This window comes from Physcomitrium patens, chromosome 16 (assembly GCF_059467195.1).
Source record: "Physcomitrium patens ecotype Gransden chromosome 16, ASM5946719v1, whole genome shotgun sequence".
Classification (NCBI taxonomy): Eukaryota; Viridiplantae; Streptophyta; class Bryopsida; order Funariales; family Funariaceae; genus Physcomitrium; species Physcomitrium patens.
The window spans coordinates 9,327,934-9,343,808 of record NC_143425.1 but is presented as its reverse complement, the minus strand read 5'-3'; the positions used below and the strand labels follow the sequence as shown (position 1 = coordinate 9,343,808).

Sequence of the window (15,875 nt, the reverse complement as noted above, 5' to 3'; positions counted from 1 at the left end):
CCTGTGCCAATTTTAATGACAGGCCGAATGCGGTTTTAGTCTTCCGAAGCCCCAAAAAATTGCACCCAAATCCTGGTGTGGAGTGATCCGTGGTTTCTGAACGCTTCCCTGCTTCGTGTAGCTGCATGCCTTGGCTAATCTAGAGCTGGATGTACTGTGGCAATCAAGACAGTGTGCGAGTCATACAATCAATAGATTGGTGAGTGATTTCACGTCTCCGATTGCTTGTATGTTAGTCGAGCGATGATTTAGAATGAAATGTAGAAGAATTGATCGTTGGGTAGGCACAATTCTGCGCTCTAGCTGTACAATTCTGCCTTATTTCCTTGTGATTGGATGGAAGTGAATGATTCAGCTACAATTGAGCACTGCTCAGAAATTGTTACAGAAACAAGAGAACGTATTCTATGAATCGGCTTTAGGTTTAGGTCTTTCTTTTACGGGCACGAGTTTTATGATCCTCTGGCTTATGTAACTCGTACAGATAGGTTTATAATTCTTCGAAGTGTTGTGCATTGAATAGGCTCTGGGTGACAATCCCGTGCGTGTCGAATGGTGGTCATGGTGTTGGCGATTCTTATTGCACCAGAAAAGCTCTACGTTGTAGATTCGACTACTAATCTTCTGCTGTATGCAGGGCTAGATAAGGAAAATTCGACGGCTGTTGAGTTCTTAGATATCAATGGCAGTGTCAGCTGCAGCACAATGGCTGCAGCAGGCTTTACTGGATCAGTGTTCTGGTTCTAGTCCAGCCCTCCAACTTGACGAGGGGCTCGTAAGTGATCTGGTGTCCTACTGCGAAATTGCTGCTCCATCAGAAGCCCAGCAATATCTCTTTGTAAGATCTTCCTCACGTCCTCCTGAATGGTGCGATGGTACATTGTTGACAAGGTTATTGAGAGATGATTGATATGTTGAGTTTTTTCAAAGAACGAAATGACCTAAATATGTGTTGGAGCAGTTTAGATCATTGGGAACGGAGTTTTTTGAGGCCTACGAACATATCCCATGTCCTGCGATTAACACATGCAGATCGGTCAACTTGCAGAGCATAGTTGGTGAAGAGCAATGTAAGGACATTGTGACCGAATACTTGCGCAGAAGAGGTGATGGATATAGTGATGTATTCATGTTTCACGACCATGGAAGGGAGGCCCAGGGAGAAACCGGTTTACATGCTTATATGAAACCAAAAGAAGATGAGACATTTTTAGCAGGAAGCAAAAAGACATCCAAAACGATAAAGCAGAAACCGAACACACCAGAGGTTCAAGGAAACTCTCCTCAAGGTGGATTGGCCTATTGTAGCTTTTCCTTCTGGGATTGCTTATACTTGCAGACATAACGCGTTTACTGCAGCATACAAAGACAAAGCTCTGTTGGCATGTTGTTCTTGATGAAGCTAGAATGACGCTAGGTTTTCTAACTCTAGTCACCATGTCATTATGGGTTTCTTTAGTTAAGCTCTTGAATGCTTGTTCGGTGTTGTGGCAGTGTCAACGGCATCTTCAAAATCGGGATTATCGCAATCAAGTAAACCAATCAAAACTAGAGGTCGTAAAGGAGGTAAAGGTATCACGTTAGCAGAGGCAGCTGAAGGTTTGGCTTTGTTTCCAAGGGGAGGTCCTTGCAACTGCCAAGCAAGCCGACACAAACTTATCAACAACTGTCTTGGTTGTGGCAAAATTGTTTGTGAGCAAGAAGGAGAGGGTCCGTGCAATTTCTGTGGCGCGTTAGTCTTGAGGGAGGGTAGTGATTATGCAGGTCTAGAGGGCTTGAGTATGCCCCCCGCAAACGATGCTGAGGCAGCTGCCCAGGCGTTTAAGGATCGCTTGGTGGAGTTTGATCGTTCGGCTGCTAAGCGCACCACAGTTATTGATGATCAAAGTGATTACTATGAGATCGATGGAAATGCATGGCTCTCTGACAAGGTGTGCATTCACTAGAAATCCTGGACCGCAGAATCTTTTCATGTACAATCAAATCCGTATTGGATTCTCTGAAAGCTGCCAATGTTTTGGACCGTGATACACATTTGTCTATTTGAACTTATGTGTGTGCAACAAATCCGGTCCTCCTTTATGCATGACTAATCTATTAAAGCCATGCACACTTGCAAACCGGCACTTTTTGCTGTCCGAAATTTCTTTATTTGGTGCTATTGTAAGGCAGACTAATGCTTCAAATGTACATTTTAACAGGAGAAGCTGTTACTGCGGCAGCGGCAAGAAGAGGAAGAACGCATTGAAGCAGAAAGAAGGAAACGTGTTGTTGTAACGATTGATCTTCTCGGTCGTAAGGTACTTAGAGGACTTCATCGCAATCTATTGCGATCTCTTGGCTTTGGATTTCTACTCTGTCTGGCATTTCCCTTGCTTCATTGCAATTTTCTGGTCTATTTTTTGTAAGTCATGTGAAAGAGGGTCATTAACTCCTACGATGCGCTCGTGAGTGTTGCTATCAGAGAGTGTATCTGTTTTCACCACATCTAGATGTACTGTTGCAAAGACTCAATTACTTTTCATTTGAAGCTTGCTCTCAACTCATTTGGCGTAGCAGTGCAAATTATATAAGGCTTTTGTGGACGCAACAGGGGTCTTTATCTATGTCCAAGCTGACCAAACTACTCAGATTTTGTTACTAAATCTGATGTTACGAGAATGGTTGGTGTGTTGTGCTTCAGTCTGATGTATTTATTCGTTGTCAGGTTGTGATGGAAGATAAAGGAGATGGCAAAGGCAATTCTCCTCATGAGAACCTCGTACTGGCAGGGGATAGTGGACAAAGTGGAACTTCTGATTATCGCATAATACCCAACCCATTCATTGATAGTAATCCTGTGTATGTGGGCCCTAAAGGAGCAACAGGTACCAAAAATTCTGAAAAGCTAATCAATCAACTTCAAGGGATGGTTCTGGACAGGACAGGGCGAGTTCAACACGATGACCCTATTTTTGAAGCTGTCCTGGGGCAACAACTAGGTGGCATTTATATTGAAGGTGAACCTACAAGTTCAAAAGGGTGGGCTGGACCTACAGTACGGGGAACACGAAGCTCGATGGATGATGAACCAGTTTGTATGACTGATAATCGAAATGCAAGTATGAATGGATCACGAAATGAAGATGGTAGGCAGGGAAGTGATGTTGAAAAGCAGAAACAAGAAAATTTTGATATCTGTATTCCAAGCTCCCAACGGAGTGATGGAAGGGCAGCTATCATGCTGGCACCTTCACTTTTAGATCAAAATAGACCAGACCTTGCACTTCCTTCTATATGGAGTGACACTGTGTTGATGCCGGGTATGGTTTTGTTGAAAGGGTGGCTGTCCATTGATGACCAGGTATGTCACTAACACTTCTATGGATTCTCTTAAAGCTACTGAGTTCATCAGATTCACGGTGCCTATTTCTCTACAATATCCTTGCAATCTATTTTACAATAGTATGATTCACGATGCTCTTGAACTTGATCATGTCAGTCATATTTACAAATGTATTTATACCTTGTGTCAGGTGGAGATTGTGAGAGAGTGCTCAACACTTGGCAGAGGCTATGGGGGCTTCTATCAACCTACATTTGCGGATGGCAGGCACATGCGTTTGCAAATGATGTGTTTAGGAAAGAAGCACTGGGATGCCACTACCAATTCCTATGTTCCACGTCGCCAAAATCATGACAATGCCACTCCACCGGCTATTCCTGAAAAGTTTTCCGACTTGGTGAAGCGTTCTTTACAAAGAGCTCAAGATTTGGCCCTGAAAGCAGGTGGGCTCAAGCTGGGCAGAAAGCAAGTCGAAGGAGAACTACCAAACATGGATCCCACTGTGTGTATCGTCAACTTCTATGAACAAACTGGTGCACTAGGTATGCACCAGGTAAGTACTATTATCACTAGTTTGTTTTTATTTTTTCATTTATTTATCAGTACGTTTTTGTTTATGTATATGTATGCGCATGCACGCACGCACGCAGTGCATTTTTCAATTGCTTTTTCAATCTTGGATTTTTCTACTTTTTTCATGAAGTGTATTGCCTTGGAGCTCACGAGTGCAATCGGCACGTATCAGGACAAGGATGAGAGCGCAGCAAGTCTTAAGCGAGGGTCTCCTGTGGTCTCGTTCTCAGTGGGCGACTCTGGGATATTTGCCTACGGCAAAGAAAGAGACCCACAGAAGGCAGAGAAGATTTCTCTCGAATCTGGAGACGTCCTAATCTTCGGTGGACCTTCACGAATGATTTTTCATGGAGTCGAATCCATTATTCCCAAATCTGCGCCTAAGGAACTGATTGACAAAACAAATATAAAGCAAGGCCGATTGAATCTTACCTTCAGGGAGTTGTAACTTATGATACTGTCATCAGTGGGTTTTTTCATCCATCAAGGCAAGCCAGCGGTCAGTGCTGTTTGACTGAATGCAAATCTGATCTTGGTTGCATACACTCTATAGTGTGGCAAGGTGATGTTTAACCTGCAGAAATCAGAACCTTTCGCACATCCATTGTCCTGGTATCTTGCTTATTCCCTGCACTACCATCTTGTAGTCAAATTAGTACAAGTTGTTGGCTCTTCCCAACGTGCTTAAATCGAAAAATTCCTTTAACTTTTTTCTTGGGGCACAATTTGTTAGTGCAAGATGATCTGCCGAACACTATACTGAGACCCTGACGTAATCTAGGTGCAAATTGATCTTCAGCTTGAGTACTTGCTCTGTGCAACTGTGATTGGCTCACCAGATGAACAGTGAAGATTAACTACGTTTCTTGGAGGTGAGTTTTTGAAATCATCTGAGCATCAACTGAGCCCACCTGCTTTCAGGGCCAACTCAATTAGGTTCATGTTAACTATATTTTAATATGAATTGTTTTACAAATCCATAATTAAGCATATTCTTGATACATTTATTAAGTTCATTGTATGTTAATAAGTATGTATGTGTGTATAAGGTTTAAAGTTTTTATTTTTCCATCAAATACTTAATACTTATTTATCTAAATAAACCAATTGATATATTTAATAATATTAAAAATTAATGAATAATAAATTATACTTAGCTTGTATATTTGTATCACAAACATAAACATATAATTATTTTTCATCAAATAAAATAAAATACCATAACACAATTAAATACATAGTTTAATTGTTTGTCAAAAATATTAGATTCTATGGGGTACTTCATATTTAGGGGCCAAGATGAGAGGCATTGGCTTATAAATGTTTTGATTGGTTGAAATTGAGAAGCCTCTTGATTTTGGCTTTATACTTAGAAAAATGAGTCTAATGGCCCTAAGAGGCAAAATATGAGGTGGAATGTATTTTTTTCCTACATAGTATAAATAGTGTTCTCTTGCAAAAAATGTGTTGAGCAAATCTTAAACATGTAGTCTTTAGAAAAAATCTAGTAGCTATGTTTCAAATTTCTTAAAAGTCATTTAGAAAAATTGCATTTTATATACTTCTTGTTACTGTTTGTAATTAAACTAAATAAAAGAAAATATATTGATCTATTTCATGACCTTAGTTAGGCATGTGAACCATGGGCTTTCAAAGTAGGTTTCTAGATATAAAGTGCCTCTGTACTTACCAGTGATACAACAAAAAAAAAAACAAAAAAACAAAATAAAAACAAAATAAAAAGAAAAGAAAGACACATGAATGACAAAAGCAACATGATTATTTGCAGAACAATTGCTTTTATAATAAACACCACGCAATGTTGAAAACATTGACTTAATGATCCCAAAATAAAAAATAAAAACCCCAACATTCAAATAGATTCACATACTGTCTTGCATCTTTCCCTTTGCATTAAGTACTTATGCATACAATCTAGGTTTTCTTAATACTATCTTGGCATGATATTAGGGAATCCACCCTACACCCTAGCCCCAAGCTTCTCGTGAGTGAACATTCATATCTCCGCCGCCTTTCTCCGGAGCACCTTAAATTATAAATTGAAAGCATGCTATTCGGCAAATCTCCCTTTGTGATGGTGAACTGCCATGCATGAAGATCGTTGCGGAGTTTCGTCAGATTCATTTTCCTGGGCAGGGGCCTTCACTTGCATTTTTGCAGCCGTCATCTCCGTGACCTGCACATTCCATTCTCACGTGCTGCGTTTGCAGCACCCTCGCCACTTAAAAGGAACCCATGTCGTCGACTGGTGACGACGATGTTTGTTTCATCGTTATATGTGTATTCATGCTTTGCTCAGCACACAGTTGGGTTCCGTCTGATCAGAACTCTCAAAATTGCACCCTAACGTGTGCCTCGATGATTCTACGAGTATTTCTTCGTCAGGGTCCTCCCTGTTTTGAGATATTCGTTTACATTCACACACATTCACTGACACAGCCACAACATTGTCCGACGGACGACCTATGGGCATTCAACTCCACATTTTTCTCCATTGAACCGTGAAAATCCACGCCCTTATGGAGGCTGCTTTTTGTTTCGGTTTGTTGCTCCTTTTTGTCCTTCATTCCGCACCTTTGGTGCCAAGTCTTTGTGAGAATCGGTATCAGAACATAGTGTTGTCTGAAGGATAAGCTACAGTTTGAGCTTGATTGAAAATGGTTTTTAAGTATGGAATATGGCTTGCTCATGACCTAAGCCGCCTGCCTGCATACACCTATCTGACTGCACTTATTAGTATTAATGGTGGTGCACCAAGACTGTGATCTGTTACATTGATGAGATTTGAGTTGGGAATGTTAGGATCGTCAGAGTGACGGTTATTGAGGGAAGCGTTGAGAGAGAAGGAGGTAGCGAGGGTGTGGGGCTCATTGGTGGAGCTTGGGGCTGGAAAGGGTCGTTAGATGGGTACTGTCACATGAATCCTTGTCTTTGTCACCATCATGCACGGATTTGGTGGTGAGCACCTGGAACATCAATTCTTGGGTTGAACTTCGTCAGCTGCCGGTTGGTTGGACTTCACCGAAGCCAGATTGAATGATTCTTGCGTTAAGTGTTTTGAATGTTGTCAACTGGGTCAATGGTTGTTTGAGAGAGGGACTGTGGAGTGGATTTGATCTGCAGGTTTCGTGGTACTCTTGAGGATGAGACAAGACCAAGAGATAGTGGGAGATAGGTGTTAGATTCGAAATTCGACGACGGAAGGGGGATCAGCCCTTTGGAGGGCCAAGTAGGATGTGAAAACAACTTGGAGTATTGCGGGTCTCAAGTCTAGGCCGTTTCCATGGCCGCAGCAGCTTTCGTGCTGAGAAATTTTCTCTTACCCACACTTCTAGCATCCGTGGCACCACAAGTGTTATACCCAACTACTGCCTCACTGACATCTGCCTCGTCTGATCCACCCATCAGCTGTAGTCTTCCGAGTGCCTCAATGGTTTCCCCTAACCACTGCAATGCTGACGATGACCAGATCATGAGAAAGCAGACACAAAGTTGTCAAAGTTTATTGACAATGGTGGAGGATGCTCCTACGTCTGAGTGTTGCACTGGTCTGAACAATATTGCTTTCAATCGCATTGCTTGTGTCTGCAAGAAGACCTTCTACCCACCCACAGCTCACAATGCGTCCCGGCAGCTGGATCTCCCTTAGATCTGTGGTGTGATAACAAATTTGTGCGGCCAGTGTCCCATGTTCATAATTTCAAGTGCGAACGGAGGACCTCTTTCTTCACTCCGTAAGTGCCCCTAAAGAACCTTCCACACTTGAACTGAAGTAATGATTGTCTTGGCAAATGCTTCTCAAAATCTCTCACAATGCTAGTAGGCGGTGCAATTGGAGGTTGGTGTTACTGTCTGTTGGCATTGTTGTGGGGTGAATGTTCGCATGTCAGTTTCATAGATGGATGGATGCTTCTAATTAGAGGAATTTGGTATTGTCTCACACAATGATGTCGCGTCCTGCCTAGAATTCTCATTTCGCCAATAGCCATATGCATGAGGTACTTCAATGTCTTGCTCCATTGACTCCCTTGACAAATGAGACGGCTGGATATAGGTTCCCTCCCTTATGCTGTCCAAGCGACATTTGTTTAGTTCACAAAAATACAACCCACTCTGCAGGCGCGACTGCATTGAACTATCTTTCGCTCGGTGGCATCAATGACGTCGTCGTGTGAGGTCCTCGAGCACTGCTAGGTTCAATCAATCAAACAGTAATATCGTCAGGGATTACTTTTAAAAGTCCTGCCTTTGAGTATCTTGTTTTACTTGTGTGTCTTTCGGCGAGGTTTCTAATCAGAGAGCATTCTCTTAATACACAATCATTGAAGTGCTAGTCTCCTACCATTTCTTAGTAAGCTGCGGCTGGTTTAACATCGTTAAGTCATGATTCCTCCTCTCACAATACTTTGGTTTTGTAGTTGTTGTGAATGAAGATTCTGATTTCTACAGTTGCCTTTAGTTTAGATTATTCTGAATCTGCCTCACAGGCCACAATTTTGACTGCTAATTGAAACTCTGTAAGGTGTTACTTCGTGAGACGTATACATATCGCGTGGACGAAACGTCAACACCTTCCATAGTCGGTGCGATTTCAATGGCGGTCATTTTTGGAGTGTTGCTGCTGACCTTCGCTGTTTTCTTCATCCTAATGCTTGTCAAGAAACGAAGGGAGAAAAACTGTCCTCGGGTACTCTTTCAAGCTCCTCCGCCCGGTGGTGCGTTTTGAGTTAAGGTAACGTGTACATCAAATGGGCAAGTAAAGCTCCATGCTGTTGCCAGTGAATTCGTAACTCTATCGCGTGAAACAAAATTTCTTTGCTGAAAAGAATGTGTGTCACTGGAAGTCCAACAGAATATCAATCAAGATCTAATCTCTCGTCGCGGATCTACAGCCTGGTAGCCTGCACTGCGTCCTTAGTCCGCCGGATCGTTTCCCCGAGGGAGTGTGCGTCCGGGTAATGTACAGCGATGTTGTGATTGAAGACAAGTTTTTCACAATGCAGCGCATAGATGTTTTGTTGAGGAGATCCATTTTCTTTATAGGATCGATCCAGTTTTCACCTCATCACCGAATTTTTTCGGTGCAACGATTATTGCCCAGCGGCCAACTTTCTGTTGGTAATCCCTCTTTTGATCCTCTCATTAAAGACATTCAGGACATTTTATGTACCGTGTACGAGTTATCGAGCATATTGAATGCCTCGAATGGTCAAGAACGGGACAAAGATCTGCAGGAAGCCTGGCAGCTTACTGTAATTCATCCTCCGTTCTTAATCCCACTCTCCACTTCCCGCCTGGAGGTTTGAAACATCATTGGTTATGATATCGTGGGCTTTGCATGGAGCTCTCCATCTATTCCACCGCCAAGCCCCCTCTTTTTTACTTGTAATTACCAATCATCCTGGTGTTAACCAAGTGTGATACTTGTTCGTCATGGTAACCGACATAAATTACACAACGGAGAATAGGTTCAAACCAAAAAAAAGAAAGAAAAAAAAACCCTTATATTACTCACGCTGACTGTCGGGTGATAGTGCTGATATTCTGGTACTGTGAGAGCATAACTTTGAGGCGATTTGAGGATGCGCAGTTGAGCTCATTATCACAGCAAGATCTGTTGACAAGTCTATCAAGTAATTGAAATTCAACGTCTGAATCAAGTGATTGTTTGCACATCCCAACGTCATCATTTTCGGTGGATCAATGACGATGGACTTGGTTCTTCACTTGGAATGCTGCTATAACACTTTCTTCTTTGCGCTCTCTTCTACAACAGTTTTCAATAAATGAACAGGAAACTACCTCCACTGCAGTCACCGCGACATGCACTATTCCATCAGCTGCAACATGTTAACCAGAACTCTAGTCGTAAGTCTTCTAACCAACGATGAGCGAGTCAGGCGGGCATTCAAAGCAGTTCTTAGCTCAAAAACTGCACCGAGCGAGTGTGCTTGTTATTATTATTACAGAATATGGACGATGGATCTTTTGCAGCAACTGATTGATCCAGAACGTCCACAAGGATATTATTCTACATCCTCCATAGATATTATTTCCTTCTGACAGATCAAGGCCAGGATGCAACCGCTAATATTATTTCCAAGACACACAGAAAGGATTATGCACGAGTGAGCAGCAGTAGCATCCTGAAACAGACTTAACCAATTAGTGACCGCAGCGTTGCACTCTAATTTACGAGGGCTCCGCGTTCGGAACGCTTCATAGAAGTGGGTCTGGTCCAGGTTTAGAACGAGGTTTGGGGTTTAGGAATTAGGATTTAGGTGGGTTGGAACTTTGTATGGAAGTGGGTCTGGTCCATACCCTCATTCCACGGCACGTGCAGAATAACTCATTCAAGTCGCTGTCAGCACCCTCCGCCGCCACGTGAACCTTATCGTTGACAATTAATGTGATAAACATGTTGTTAGCATGGTTGAATTCAAATTTGAATGTGGACTAGGATGAAAGTGAGTACGAATGAATGCAACATTTTCATTCGTCGAACAATTTTCAGTTTCCTTGTAATGTCTGAAATTATCTTTCAATTAGTCTAGAATTACATTGGTGGATTAGTTTTAAATTGATATGTTGGAAACTTCTCTTCAAAGAATGCTTGTTACTCCTACCACATAAGCAAGTGTTGTTGGTTTTAATTGGATTAACAAAGGTTTGTAGTCATACAAGTTAAATAAATTGAAAATATATTATGTAAGTTAAATTTATCCTAATTTATATATATATATATATATATATATATATTCAATTCTTATGTTTCTTTAAATAATTTGAAAGAAATTTGTGATTAGAAACCTTATTATTACTATTATTATTATTTTTTTTACTTTTAAAATTAACTTTGAATAGTGAGAATACTATCCATGTTATTTACATATTTAAAAAATATTTAGGTGATTTGTTTAAAATGTAAAATAGGCTATATTGATTAAGAAATTAAGAAAAAAATCACATAAACACATTAGAAAAGTTTACAATTAAGGTTTAATATGTGACATAAACATGCTGTTTTAAGTAAATCAATCTATCATATTATATATTTGGAAGTATATGAACAAACATTTATAAATCAACAAAATTAACAATTCTCAAAGATGGATTTAATGTTTTAAATCATTTTCACCTGTAAAAGCATCTGACTTTCAATAACCACAACACCATAGTAAAATTAAAATCTTTAAAATATTCACATAAATCATGTATAACTAAATAAAATCACCTTCAAAAATAAAGTATAAATCAATAAAGTAAAAGATTAAAATCATCCTCCTCCTTCGCTGTTGTGGTGTGGAGAGCTCTATCGAAAAAAATCCATATTGCTGTCCAGCGGGGAGAGTTGACATCAACGTGCTTGCCACACAGCATTCCGTTCGCAGGAAATTGCTGAGAATGGCCAATAGCAGGATCTCGTTTTCCATGAGGGTTCCTCGTCAAAAGGGTTGAGTTCGATAAAACGTCACGGTGTTGCAAAATCTGCACAAAAAAGACACACGATGATATGATTGCCATTACCATCCACTTTGCTGTTCTTGTGTGAAGAGAGAGCTCTATCGAAAAATGGTGGTTGCAAGATCTCAACTTTTTACCAGCTTTCTGTCTTTCCAGGGCTCATCGACACACAGATACGTCGAACACAGACGACAGCAATCTTGCATGTCGTTTGTCTGGATCGAATGATCAGTGACAGATTTTTTTTTTCAATCAGAAACATCTGCTTTCACATCAGGTGATTCCACCTGATGGAAGTTGTTTCTGATTGACCACACTATCAGTGTGTGTCAGAGCATGTTAATAAAGCGCAGTTATGATTTCTGGGTAAAGCAACCACAAGTTGGCGGGGCCCTCCGACGACAAAGTAGGAAGCCATCCCGAAGATTGCAACTTCTCCCCACTGGACAGTGCAAAATCAGGCAGCTACGCTAGTAGGGCTTGTGCCTGAAGAAGCTCTTCAAAAGTTGCTGCTCTTTACGGACGACAAAGCAGGGAGCCAACCCGAAGAGTTCAATGCTTGTCCAGGATAGTGCACGAGAGACATGTGCAGTTTGTTGGGCTAAAAGAACAGTTCTCGATTGACAAAAAAACACCCCACCACTTACGAGCTGGTCTCACTTCGCTTGACAACCAGCCAACCATATCATTAACTAGCTGAACCGAGTTATGCAGAACGTGTGCAATCTGTGCATCGGGAAGTGGACAAGTAAACGCACGCTTTTTGAGGAGTGAAACGCATTCCCGCTCTTACGAGTCATTCTGCGCCTCAACTCAATTCCCCACAGAAAAGCATGAAACCCATGCGCGTGATCGCGTCAACTATGTCAGTCCCCAGATTTCCAGTCACAGAGGAGAGTGAATGATTCGCAGGCTTTGCAAAGAGAAAACTAGCGAATTATGCTCCCATTCATTCCAACCCAGCTCCCACAATTTCTCACTGTAGGGACTTGTCTCTTTCTATGGGCAGGCCAAATGGAATCGACCCCAGACAGGTTACCATATTAGAATTGAGAGTTTGGATAAGTTTAGAATAATAATGTAATATTTTTATTTAAAGTTGGTAGTCCAATTGTGAGAGTCTCTGGAAGAAAAAAATTCAATATCTCAAAAATAATATGGTATGGTTTAATAAATATTTAAATATAGAATTTGCTTCATGCAATCTACCTTCATGCATGTTGAGAGCATTAAGTGTAGCTGATGCTTTCCATAATATTTATTGTAGTTTATAGTAAATATTGTAGTTATAGTGTTTGGAATGTTGTGAGGAGAAACTGTTTATCTTCTTTGCTTCTCTTTATATATGTAAGATAATCATATCAATATACTCCCCTTTGTGTGTTTGTATCATGGACATACTCATGTAAGCTAGTAATTACATATACAAGTAGGTAAAAGTAAGTTAATTCTATAGTATTTAATATGGAAGCTTCTTAGAAGCTTTATAGACGTTGCTTTGACTTCATAGGTATCTTTAATTGAATTTTTGGATTAAAAACGTGGTCAACAAGTTGGCCATGTGCCACACATGTTGTTAGCTTGAAGATCAAGTTAACTATGTGGCCCACACATAGAAAAACTTGCCTTGTAAGTCAAGGCATGTGTCCTACAAAGTCAACACATATTGGAGGTCCTATAGAACGCCGCCATGTAGCCCCTAGTTAGATAGTATATATAGAGACAAGAGTGAAGGCTTCTTCACTCTTATCAACTCCTTTCTTGCTTCCAATCTAGTTTCAAGGGTTTCTAGTTTTCTTGACTTTTGGCAATAGCCATTCCAGTTTCTCTTTCAATATACATACTTGTTTATTTATATTTTGTTACCTTTCTTTAAGTGAAGGCTCACTTATCTGAATTACTTTTTCATCGAGTTCTTGTCCTTGACACATTGACAAGAGTACACCTACAATATCAAAGCTTTGTCTAATCTTGATTAAGAGTGGATTACCCCTTTTTCTTGATAAGATATAAGCATATTAGAAGTTGCGGATTAACCTCTTCTAAACTGATATTGTCCTTAGTATTTTCTTTGTTCTCAAGTCCTCTCTTCTATTTGTCTTGAGCAATATTAGACATCTTCTCTTTTCAAAGTGTTATCATGATAGTTCTTATTGAAATGAAGAGTGCAATGGCACAAATGCAAGAACAATTGAGGGAGTTAATGCTTGCGATGCATCAACTCAATTTACTACCACAAGGAGCAAAAAGATTGGTAGGAAGTGAAGATACAGAAATGGTTGGAGCTGCTTCAACATCTGCACCAAATCATGTCCTTTCTCTTATGGTGGAACGCCCTTCCAGTGTTAGAGAATCAAGAATTGCCCTACTCCAGAAGTTTGATGGTACCAGATCCAAGTTTCGAGGATTTATCAATCAAGTACAACTTGTGATTGAACTTCAACCCCAAAGCTATCTAACTCTAGGATCGCAAGTTAGATTCATTGATACGCTTCTTTCTGGTTCAGCACTATCGTGGTTTTCATCTTTTTTTGAATGACGAGATCCAATATTGGATAATCTAGAGGCTTTTTTGGCAAAGTTTTGATCCATGTATGGAGAACATGATGCAATTCGTGTTGCAACCAATAAGATCCGTATTTTACGACAAGGTAATCGATCAGTAACGTTGTACGTTTCACAATTTTGACAACTTACAACTAATATCAAGTAGAATGATGCTGCACTTATTAGTCAATTTCTCTACGGATTACAATATGAGGTAAAAAAATTAATGTTCAACTTAGTTGATCCTCAAACATTGACTCAAGCAATTGACTTTGCTGTGAAGTGCGACAATCACCTTTTTGAATTTGGAGTTGAGAACAGTACAAGTGGACCTCAGCATTACTATAATTCAATTGCAACATCAACACCTCTTCAACACATATGTTCGGAAGTAGAAGATATGTAAATTGATGCAGTATGTTTCAAACCTCTTATTGAGCAAGAAAAGACTCGTCGTTGTCAAGAAGGATTATGTTTATATTGTGGAGAACCAAAGTACACTGCTCAACATTGTCTAAAGAAATGATGCAATTACAAAATGAGGAGTATGGCTGTGAAAGAAGACAATATGTCGAAAAATGAGTTTGTCCAGCTACAATAGGGATCGTGCGGCTGGAACCTTGTACAACATCTAGTAAAGGTCCTATTCTCTCCTCAGAGTCCTCTCCTTGTTTTATATTAAATATTATTTTAGGACCTAAATATTACAAAGCCTTTGCCTTGTTAGATTTAGGAGCCTCGACGTGTTTCTTAGATGAAGAATTTACTAAAAGATATAGCATATCTTTAGTAAAGAAAACTAAACTTGTTCATGTAGAAGTCATAGATGGTCGTCCATTATCTTCTGGAGATATTACTCACAAAACCCTTCTTCTAGAAGTAATAATCAATGGTCATAATAGCTTTGTAGTATTTAATATCATTAGATCTCCCTCTAATCAAGTCATTTTAGGTTTATCGTGGTTAGAAAAATACAACCCTCAAATAGATTGGATTTCACGAACTCTTACTTTCTCTAAAAGTATAACTAATAGTGTAGTTAATCAAGTAGAGAGTCATAAGTCCAGTTCAATTAAACCCGTATTTATAGGTGCAAAAGCTTTCTTGCATGCTGCTATGAAAGAATCACCATATATTATTTATGCCACACTTATTTCAACTAGTGGAAAGACTTCAAGTGGCATTCCAAGCCAATATCAAGAATTTCAAGATGTATTTGAAAAAAAGAATGCAAATACACTCCTAGAACATCGTTCCTATGATTGCTCAATTGACCTTCAGAAAAGAGCACAACCGCCATTTGGACCAATCTATAGTTTATCACAAAATGAGTTGACTGAACTCAAGGAGTATATTGAGGAAAATCTAGTCAAGAATTTCATGTACCATTCTAAATCTCCGGCAGGAGCTCCAATTTTATTTGTGAAGAAAAAAGATGGATCATTGCGGATGTGTATTGATTATCGAGGACTCAACAAGATTACAATCAAGAACAGGTATCCACTACCTTTAATATCTGGACTTCTTGATCAGCTGAATCAAGCTAAGATCTATACAAAAATAGATCTCCGGGGAGCATACAATCTAGTATGCATTAAAGAAAGAGATGAATGGAAGACTGCATTTCGAACTAGGTATGGACATTTTGAATACAACGTCATGCCTTTTGGACTTACAAATGCACCAGCAGCTTTTCAACATCTAATGAATGATGTTTTTTGAGAGTTTTTGGACGATTTTGTGGTCTGCTATCTAGACGACATCTTGATCTATTCTAAGAATCTAGAAGAACATGAACTTCATGTTCATCGTGTGTTACAAAAATTAAGAGATGCAGGACTCTATGCCAAGATAGAAAAGTGTGTATTCCACACTACTCAAGTCAATTTCTTAGGTTACATCATTTCAAATGATAGACTTATGATGGATCCTAAGAAAGTTCAAA

At 39.9% G+C, this 15,875-nt stretch overlaps 2 protein-coding genes across 4 annotated transcripts; both read left to right on the top strand.

Moving 5' to 3' along the window:
• Positions 1 to 37: 37 nt before the first annotated feature.
• On the top strand, positions 38 to 4,888 carry LOC112293566 (uncharacterized). Of its 2 annotated transcripts, XR_016507087.1 has the most exons (9): positions 38 to 199; positions 638 to 838; positions 1,049 to 1,289; positions 1,495 to 1,931; positions 2,202 to 2,300; positions 2,708 to 3,343; positions 3,516 to 3,878; positions 4,071 to 4,510; positions 4,680 to 4,888. XR_016507087.1 is itself a non-coding variant. In XM_024543149.3 (8 exons), exons 2-8 carry the CDS (start codon positions 683 to 685, stop codon positions 4,344 to 4,346), a joined length of 2,208 nt encoding a protein of 735 aa, XP_024398917.1. In that variant the 5' UTR covers positions 38 to 199; positions 638 to 682; the 3' UTR covers positions 4,347 to 4,696. The 2 variants fall into 2 exon arrangements, 1 of the variants encoding a protein (XP_024398917.1); XM_024543149.3 differs by having other exon boundaries at positions 4,071 to 4,696.
• A 2,000-nt stretch (positions 4,889 to 6,888) lies between these two features.
• On the top strand, positions 6,889 to 9,232 carry LOC112293316 (uncharacterized). Of its 2 annotated transcripts, none has more exons than XM_090256933.1 (3): positions 6,889 to 7,653; positions 8,442 to 8,651; positions 8,812 to 9,232. In XM_090256933.1, the coding sequence occupies exon 1, from the start codon at positions 7,203 to 7,205 to the stop codon at positions 7,566 to 7,568; it is 366 nt and encodes a 121-aa protein (XP_090113059.1). In that variant the 5' UTR covers positions 6,889 to 7,202; the 3' UTR covers positions 7,569 to 7,653; positions 8,442 to 8,651; positions 8,812 to 9,232. The 2 variants fall into 2 exon arrangements, with proteins under 2 accessions (XP_090113059.1, XP_090113058.1); XM_090256932.1 differs by having other exon boundaries at positions 8,764 to 9,232.
• The last annotated feature ends 6,643 nt before the right edge of the window (positions 9,233 to 15,875 follow it).

Coding starts and splice junctions, on each gene's coding strand:
- LOC112293566 (XM_024543149.3), top strand. CDS start 683: ATGGCAGTGTCAGCTGCAGCACAATGGCTGCAGCAGGCTTTACTGGAT. Junction 2,301..2,707: donor TTGATCTTCTCGGTCGTAAG/GTACTTAGAGGA, acceptor ATTCGTTGTCAG/GTTGTGATGGAAGATAAAGG. Junction 3,344..3,515: donor GGCTGTCCATTGATGACCAG/GTATGTCACTAA, acceptor ACCTTGTGTCAG/GTGGAGATTGTGAGAGAGTG.
- LOC112293316 (XM_090256933.1), top strand. CDS start 7,203: ATGGCCGCAGCAGCTTTCGTGCTGAGAAATTTTCTCTTACCCACACTT.